Genomic DNA, 8,674 nt, shown 5'->3' with positions numbered 1-8,674 from the left:
CACAATACTGGTAAAGAGTGGAATCTCATTTTAATTTATTAATTTTCAATCTTAAAGTATTTTGATTTTCAAAAATCGTATTAATAATATACATATGTGTGCTCATACATGGGAATAAAAAAAAATGTCTTTTTTTTCAATAATTAAAATATGATCAGGAGGTCTTAAAACGTGTATTTCCGTAAAATAAATTTTACAAAATTTTTTTTTCATTATGGGTACTTTGCTTATGTGCGCCTACATAGGTCGGAAAGTAAAAATGCCTGGGCAGTCGAGAATCTCGGCTCGAGAATCCAAATCGTATGCCGTTGACGGGAGGTCGGATTTCAGTTGTTTAGAGCGAGAAGGCAAATGTGAGCCTTTCTCTCTCGACTCCCACGAGGCGATCCGAAATTACTTCGGGCAGCTTCGGAGAATCGAGAAAGAGGGCATGCGTCAGTTTGCCTTTGTCGACTTTCCGAAACTCCACGAGCTCACGTACGCGTATCTGGCATGTATGCGTGTGCACCCGGCGGTGCTTTTCTGGCATCTCTGACTGGACCTGACCTTAGCGAGACAATATGGACTTTTCTTTCCTATTTAAATTGCAGGTAGGAATTGGTTGGTAGAAGTGGAACATTCCTAGCAAACGGCCCGTTCACCGATCGGGGTGAGTTATACGTCATTCGATTCGTCTAATTCAATACATTATTGATATGCATTTCATTATCTGCGGAAATTCGTTATTTTTTTATAAACTTGTCGTAAAGTTACAGTAAAAAAGTAAGGTTAAGTATATTTTGACAAGTCCACAGGTGGAAACAAGTGACTATCGTTGCTATGTTCATGTTACAAATATAAATGATGGATCTAATTTGATAATGCTACATTGCCGAACGGGAATTTGTAGAATGCGTATGCATAAAAATCATTTTGTTACGGATAGACTTTGCATGAGTCGGTCAGGTAGACAGTATGTGCCGCAACAATCCCCCCCCCAAATATAACCCAGACAGTACTTGTAGGTAGACAGTGTATGCAGCAAAAGCAAAAAATATTGCCCCCCCCCCAAAGTGTTTACAGGTAGAGAATATAATAAATTACTATTATATGCAGTGTGTTGGATTAATTTTTTTTTATTATTAAATTTCATTATCATCTAGGTCTGGTATATTTTGGTTTTCTGTAGAATCAAATGAAATTTCTGCAATTTCTTTTAATAGCTGGTTAAATAAATCATCCTTTCCTTGCTTGGAAAATTTGTAAAATACGTAGTGGCTTAAATACCCAATGAAATTATCTTTTTTGCTAAAAATAGAAAATTTTATGGTATTGTATGTTACAGAAAATATTAAAAAACGTGCAAAATTACAAATACTAACCGACAATATTCAGGCAAAAAGTGTTTACTATGCCTCCACGTAGTTTCTATCGTATTTGTATGAGCACCTGTTTCTGGGTCTTTGAAATGTAAGCTGTGATTTACTGTAAGATGTTTGTACCCCTCTTTCTCTAAGATGTTATAGGCTTTCCAACAATCTGAAATAAGTGTTGTGCCAGGCAACACCTATTGTTTAATTATTGAAAGCAGGGACTCTGTGTCCCTACTTTCAACAGGCACCAGGAATATTTTTCCACTTCCTCTTTCTATTCCTCCAAAAACCCATTGTCCCTCTACACGATGACCTCTGTGATATTTTCTTTGTCCGAACTTAGATTCGTCTATTTCTACTATTTTGCCTGGTCCGCCAAGTACTTCACACGAATGTTGTAGCCAATCAGTCATAACTTGTTTTACAAAATAATTCCATCGAGAAACAGTATTTTTATTCAATTGTAATTCTCGTACAATCTGATATTGATCAAAATTATGGACTAACATGTAAGTTAATTTTAATACCATTTCATAAGAAAGCTTTATTTTTGAAAACCACGTTCCACGTTTTACACATATTTTTACATCACAAGTTCGTTTTCGTTTGCAAGCACTAAGAGATGCTGCAATTGTTTTTCTACAATGCCAATTTTCATTGTCTAATTTCATTACGTTTCCACACTGTGGACAATTAAGATTTTTGGCAATCAACTTTTTATCTTGCAAAAATTTTAATTAAGCTTCTTTATTTTTACAAAATTCGTGCAATTTAAATAAGGTCCACACTTCTGGAACTACTAATTCGGTCATTTTTATAGCACAGTTGAACAAAATTCACAAAGTACAAGAAACAGAAGAAAATCAGAAATGACAGTCGAAACAAATGATTACTGAAACAATTTCTGCTTTTCTTCTGTTTCTTGTACTATCTGCAATGTGGAAATGTTATGAAAATTGGCAATGCAGAATAACTATTCCAGGATCTGTCGATCAAACTATACGTAAAAGACATTGTAATATAAAGATATTTGCAAAGCAAAGAACATGGTTTTCTAAAAACAAACTCAGCTATAGATGTTTTAAAATTAACATATATACTAACATATAATTATGAGCAATGTCATATTATTATATAACTAAAATTAAATAAAAATACTGCTCAGCAATTGGAAGAGTAGAGTAGATTGTCGATATTGATGAATCAACATTTTGTCATAGAAAATATCACAGAGGTCGCTTGAAAATTAATCACAGCGTCAGTTTTGAAGATCCCATTACTGATGCTTACACGAATTAAATTGAAACCACTTGGAGGCATGCTACACACTTTTTAATCTTTTTTATAACATATAATACTATCAATATTTTATATTTTTAAGAAGAGTAACTTCATCGAATGCCTGAGCCATTATGTATTTAGTAAATGTACCTAATAGAAAAATGGTGATTTATTCAATGAAATATTAGCAGAAATAGTAGAAATTTCATTCAATAAATGTTTAACAAATTAGCATTTGACTACCTAGCATTTTGAACAGAGTAACGACAGTCACTTGTTTCCACCTGTGGACTTGTCAAAATATACTTAACCTTACTTTTTTACTGTAACTTTACGACAAGTTTATAAAAAAATAACGAATTTCCGCAGATAATGAAATGCATATCAATAATGTATTGAATTAGACGAATCGAATGACGTATAACTCATCCCGATCGGTGAACAGGCCGTTTGCTAGGAATATACCTTTTTTTCATATGGTTTATGAGGTCTTGATACGGTATTGGAACGGTAGTTTCGGTTGGTGATAGGGTTGTTGCTTCTTTTGCTACTGCGTCTGCTTCCTCGTTTCCCGTTATGCCTTGATGTGAGGGAATCCAAATAATATTTATATCGGTGTTGTAATTTTTGTCTAATTCTGTGTATGCTTCTTGTATTTTTGTTATGATCTCATGGCTATTGTTGCTGTTTGAGGTTTCTAGGGCTTTTATCACGCTCATCGAGTCCAAAAAAATGGCAACGTTTTTAAGGTTGTTGATGCTGGCATGTTTCAGGGTTTCGAGTATTGCATATGCCTCAGCGGTAAAGATTGAAACCAATTTGGGGAGACTTTGTTTTATAGTCATATTTTCGGTGACGATGCTGTATCCTGCTCCTAAATCAGATTTGGAAGCGTCTGTGTAGATTTGGTTACAGTGGGAGAAGCTGTTTTTTAGATTTAGGAATTTGGTTTTATGTGTTGTTCGGTCTATTTGATTTTTTGGCAGGTCCGCTAGGCTCAAGTTGATGGGTGGTGTCTTAATAGTCCAAGGAGCTATTTTACTTTGTTTGCGTTCAATGGTAGGAGCCCATTCGATGGGAGATTTCAAGATTTTGTTGAGTCTGATACAGAGCGGTAGTGGGAACTTTGGTTTTTTGGAGTATAATTCATTGAATCTTTCAGAGAAGATACGGTTGAAGGTCGGGTTGTTCGGAGTGGCGGAAATTTTTGAGGCGTATTTCAGTGTTAAGTATTTCCTTCTTTGTTCGAGGGCCATTTTTCATTGGCCTCGAGCAGAATGCTAGCCTGTAGAAATTCTCAGTGCCGTATGGTGAATTGGATCGATTATTTTTAAAGTACGTTTCGTTGCTGAGTTGAAGACAGTTGAACCGTAGTCAATTTTTGCTCGTATCAACGCTCGGTATGTTTGCAACAATATTTCCTGGTCAGCCCCCCAGCTATTACTGGCAAGTACTTTAATTATATTTAGTCTTTTTGTGCAGGAGTCTCTTAAGTATCGCATGTGTGGGACCCACGTCAGTTTCTTGTCCAGGATGAGTCCTAGAAGTTTAATGTGATCCACAAATTTTAGTTCAGTTTCTCCCATAGTTAGTTTTAGTTGAGTCTGGTTTTTTGTTTTTTTGGTGAAGAGGATGCATTGTGTTTTTTGGGGAGAGAAATTGAGAATTTAGAAAATTGTTTTTAGCGGAAATACACGTTTTAAGACCCCCAGATCATATTGTGACTATTAAAAAAAAAGAAAAGAAATTTTTTTTGCCTATTAACATGTTTGCTAAATGAATTTCAATGAAACTTTACATTTAAGTTTTATGTTCTCGTTTCACCTTGTCAATGTCGGCGTTTTAAAACTCGCCTATCGGTATTCGTCGTTCACATACAAAATAAATAGAAGGCAGAATTTTAAAGAAATTTTATATTCCACAGTAGAATGTTCTGAATACAAAGAGAAACAATACATGTTTTTGCAATTATTTAATTTCTAATATAAAGACAACTTGTCCAGTTTAGTGAGAAATTGTTCATCTAACTGACGAAATTCAAAAGCACACTGATTCCGTTCAATTTTTAGATCGATTTCGTGACACAATAAAGACTCTAGACACAAAGTAGCCCGTAGCCTTCCGTATGCTTCAACTTTTGTAAAATAATCTTTTGCTTTGGACAGTGCTTTAATAGCCTTTAAAATTACTTCTTTCCGTGCCCCACTACACATCGGAGCAGTAGCAACTAAACATTTCGCATACAAAACGAACGCTCTGCCCTGATCGTAATATCCGGCATGCGCCAAAATTTGAATAATAACGTCTTCCACTAAGTTCAATGCTAAAGTTGGCATTCCCATTATCAGCTGAAACATTGATAAAAAAAACTAATTAAAACAATCCTAATAACGATATAATTGAATTGAAAATGCTTGTTAATTAATTCAATCACCTGAATGTTTGCAAGATGCATTTTAATCAGTGCTTCGTAATATGATAAATGATTTTGTACAGCCAGTTCTAAAGCTGTATTTAGAAGTACCAGAGAATTTATTCCAGCAATTCCATTTTCCGGTAGAACAGACGCGCATATTATTTGACTTGACAAAATTAAAGCTCGTATTTTATTTTGCGTTGTTACTTGCTCGTCTTTTTCGATACCGTCGATGCACTCCAAACCCTTTGGATAATCTCCCTTACCCAAGCACACTTCTGCTAACCTAAAAAGTTAGGTATCTGAATGTAAAAGTTATATTTAATCCTACTGCTGTCTTCGAGACACTTCTGCTCTAGTACATGAAGAACTTAAATATATTGTCGAAGAACGCAACACAGTTAGTAAATATGACTACTTCAAATGGTCATCGTACCTAAATTTACATTCTACCGGATCCAAGCTTGAAATATTCAATGCTACTGTTTCAGCCTCGCTCCACTTCTCGTGTCTCATTAATTGTGTGAATATATAAAGTTGCTCACTTAACATCCATACCTAATACAAAACACGACAAATGTTATAAAAGTTAAATTAAAAACATAACACTTCAAAATGTCACGAATTCGTGAACAATACCTTATTACATGGCTCATTGGGGAATCTCTCCTTGGCATGAGCAAGTACAGCATCGACTAAATTATATTCACCAAATTCGACTAAAATGTTTGCGATATTAACAACAACATGACAAATAGATGGTCCGTTGAACATATGCTGCTTTTTATCCCCTGTATTATGTAAAAGCAGCAATTGCGCACAAACCGAAGACATCTCGGTTTTACCGTAATACGTCCACAACGCAGACTTTTCAGCATATGTCATTGACATTAGGTCGATCATGGAATGTTGACAATTTAAAACATCAGATTTCATTAGTGTCTACGAACAAACAATAAAGTATGATACGATCTTAAATAAGTACGAGATTCTTAAAATTACAATTAAATTCGAATATACACCTCAAACACTTGTGACGGACTCTTAGCTTCTAAAGCAGAATTGTGAGCGTATGCAATGAGACCTAAACCAGTCGTATGAGTTATTCCCAGCATACTTGCCTTACCAATCGACCTTTCTATAAGAGGTCCCCTATTAAAAAATATAATGATCAATATGTATCAGCGATATATTACTATCAAGGGAAGTTTGGGAACCTGGAAATTCAAAACACTACGAAACTTTGTTTCAATATCTCTTAGCGTTCTAGAGATAGAGAAAGTTTCATAATTTTTTGAATTTCTGGGTTCCCAAACTTCCCTTGCGAGTTCAAAAACTTACTTTTGATTGCTAGTCAGATGATACATCCAAGCATGTGACAATTGCAAACATACATTATCACCAGCTTCTTGAGCCATCATGATAGCTTCTTTTAAAGCAGCTTGTGCTACTTCCCTTAAAAAAGAATTAACATTTTACTTGATAATTAACGTGATAATTTAAAAAAATCATTCGGACAAGTACGTACTTATGATTAAATTGTGCGTGTAGAACTGCCAAATTTAGAGCAGCATATCTGAAAATACGAGTTCTATCCTCGGGTGCTGATCGATTTTCCAATGGAGCTAGTCTATCGAAGCAATGATAAAGACTGTCTATAGCTCCGCAGTATTCATTGACTCGTAAACAATTCAAGTAGCTTAAATAATGCTGAAACACATTGAGAAATACAAAGAAATGAGCAATACGACAAAGTTACCAATTATATTTTTACATTGCAAGCAAAGAAAATGTTCTTCTTACCAAACAGTACTCACAGCTTCTGCATAGTAAGGACTGGAACTCAGAAGTTCTCGTACGAGAACTTGCAGCTCCGGTGGAGACATTGCTTTGTGTTCATCCGTCTGTAGTGCATGTGCTTGCTGTGCGACCAGTAATTCTGCTTGTCTTCCACCCCAAGTTGTTTTAATTCTGACACCACAGTAAAGAAATTATAATGCAGAAAAATGTAAAATAAAATACAAGTACAGCGTAAAGGTTACTTACTCATGTAAATATGAATCTTCTACTTCAGAACCCGTGGAAATATCAGAACTTTCAGAAACATTCGTCTTTCTCTCTAAATATTTTTTCAAAGCCTCGTACAGTGATACAACTTGATCGAAAGGTAGTTTTTCAAAGAAAATAATAATTCTTCTTATGTACAATCCGAGAACAGAGTTTTTATTTAATGCCGGCAAAGATCGTGAATTGTCCAAAGTTGGTTTCATAAGACGTACAACGCTATCGAATAAATCTAATAATCCTTCAACGCCCTTTCCATTTAACATTTTTAACTGTACTACCAACTGACGTCCAAAACGATATAACATATATTCGTCAGAATATAATATATCCAAAAGTGCATTGAGCTCCATATCTGGTGACTAACAGACAAAAAAAGAAATTAATTGAAAGTAACATTTCATATTTAACCCCTTGCACTATTTTCACGTGTCTGACTCGTGATGAAAATTTTAGGCTAAACTTGAATATCACGAGTCAGGCTCGTTGTTTGATTTCATGTCAAACATGAATATCACGAGTCGAACTCGTAAATATCAACATCTCGTCGATCGACATATCGTGTTTCAAGATCCGATATTCAAGCTCCTTCCGATCATTATGGTGTTTGGGTTAGGTACGCTTTGTATTAAATTTCAGCATAGTGCAAGGGGTTAACTTTAACAAAATATACCACTGTGCAATTATGTTACAATGATCTGAAGGGGTGTTTCAACATGTAAATATAACAAATAAAAACAGGTTATTCTGTAATTCATTTTTAAAACATTACATTAACCAAAGACACTTACTTGTATCAATTTTAATGCAGCCAAACAAAAATTACGTCTTTCGGCTATTACTGTAACAAAACAGATGCATCAAAATCGATAAATTATTACCTGTGATCCTAATTACTATTTTCTACATCCAAAAGTGTATTATGATAAAATCGAAACAATAACATCACATTATAAACACAAATGTGATTGTCTCGTTTTTTGTGCAATAAACAATCTTACTGTGTTAGTACTATTTATTTGAAACATAAAATTACGTCTTCCAAATTACCTTTCGTTGTTGTATTACAGTATTCTTTAATTAAAATGACAGTTGCTATTTTGTATGGCGTTAAAGTTTCTTTCTGCACCCTTTTTATGTTACCATCAATATTCATAAAATCCGTAGACATGGCGAACAGCGTATCCCAACACATGAGTCTAAAATAATTACGCACTTTTCATAGTAAATGACAAATACCTAATCAGATTTTCTGTTAATGAAGTAAACCAAAGAATCGTTAATTTGTTTTACTCCATAGTAAAATTAGTTTAGGAATTTCGTCATGGGATGATAAGAGAGCACTAGCGAACGAGCTTGAACGTACTCGTGTTCACAAAATCACACACAGTACACAGTTAACGCAGTATGTAATTCGCTGTAACTACCTAATTACAAATAGTTAATAGATGCTATAGACTATAGGCACAACTATAGATAGGTATCTCCCAATGTTCAAATGTGGCTAGCGTCCGTAGCTTTGGCGCTGCGCACGCTGTCGCGCCTCTACTGACGAATAAGT

At 34.7% G+C, this 8,674-nt stretch overlaps 1 protein-coding gene across 2 annotated transcripts; it reads right to left on the bottom strand.

Annotated features, from left to right (window-relative positions):
- Positions 1-4,459: 4,459 nt before the first annotated feature.
- LOC122399846 (anaphase-promoting complex subunit 5) lies at positions 4,460-8,503 on the bottom strand. 2 transcript variants are annotated; one of them, XM_043400860.1, is made up of 11 exons: positions 8,164-8,503; positions 7,905-7,954; positions 7,096-7,475; positions 6,867-7,020; positions 6,578-6,759; positions 6,391-6,504; positions 6,072-6,201; positions 5,689-5,991; positions 5,486-5,607; positions 5,068-5,335; positions 4,460-4,981 (listed from the first exon to the last, which is right to left on the bottom strand). In XM_043400860.1, exons 1-11 carry the CDS (start codon positions 8,306-8,308, stop codon positions 4,613-4,615), a joined length of 2,217 nt encoding a protein of 738 aa, XP_043256795.1. In that variant the 5' UTR covers positions 8,309-8,503; the 3' UTR covers positions 4,460-4,612. The 2 variants fall into 2 exon arrangements, with proteins under 2 accessions (XP_043256795.1, XP_043256796.1); XM_043400861.1 differs by having other exon boundaries at positions 7,905-7,948.
- Positions 8,504-8,674: the final 171 nt, after the last annotated feature.

Source organism: Colletes gigas, unplaced genomic scaffold, assembly GCF_013123115.1.
Source record: "Colletes gigas isolate AHSC1104 unplaced genomic scaffold, ASM1312311v1 Colletes_gigas_Sc00015, whole genome shotgun sequence".
Classification (NCBI taxonomy): Eukaryota; Metazoa; Arthropoda; class Insecta; order Hymenoptera; family Colletidae; genus Colletes; species Colletes gigas.
Note: the sequence above shows the minus strand (reverse complement) of the source record. Positions and strands in the feature narration are given on the sequence as shown.

What these genes read in the sequence shown, in the direction of transcription:
- LOC122399846 (XM_043400860.1), bottom strand. Translation starts at nt 8,308, where the DNA reads ATGTGTTGGGATACGCTGTTCGCCATGTCTACGGATTTTATGAATATT. An exon ending in CTGTAATACAACAACGAAAG is followed by an intron (nt 7,955 to 8,163) that starts GTAATTTGGAAG and finishes GTTTTGTTACAG; the next exon opens with TAATAGCCGAAAGACGTAAT. An exon ending in GTCCGTCACAAGTGTTTGAG is followed by an intron (nt 5,992 to 6,071) that starts GTGTATATTCGA and finishes GTTTGTTCGTAG; the next exon opens with ACACTAATGAAATCTGATGT.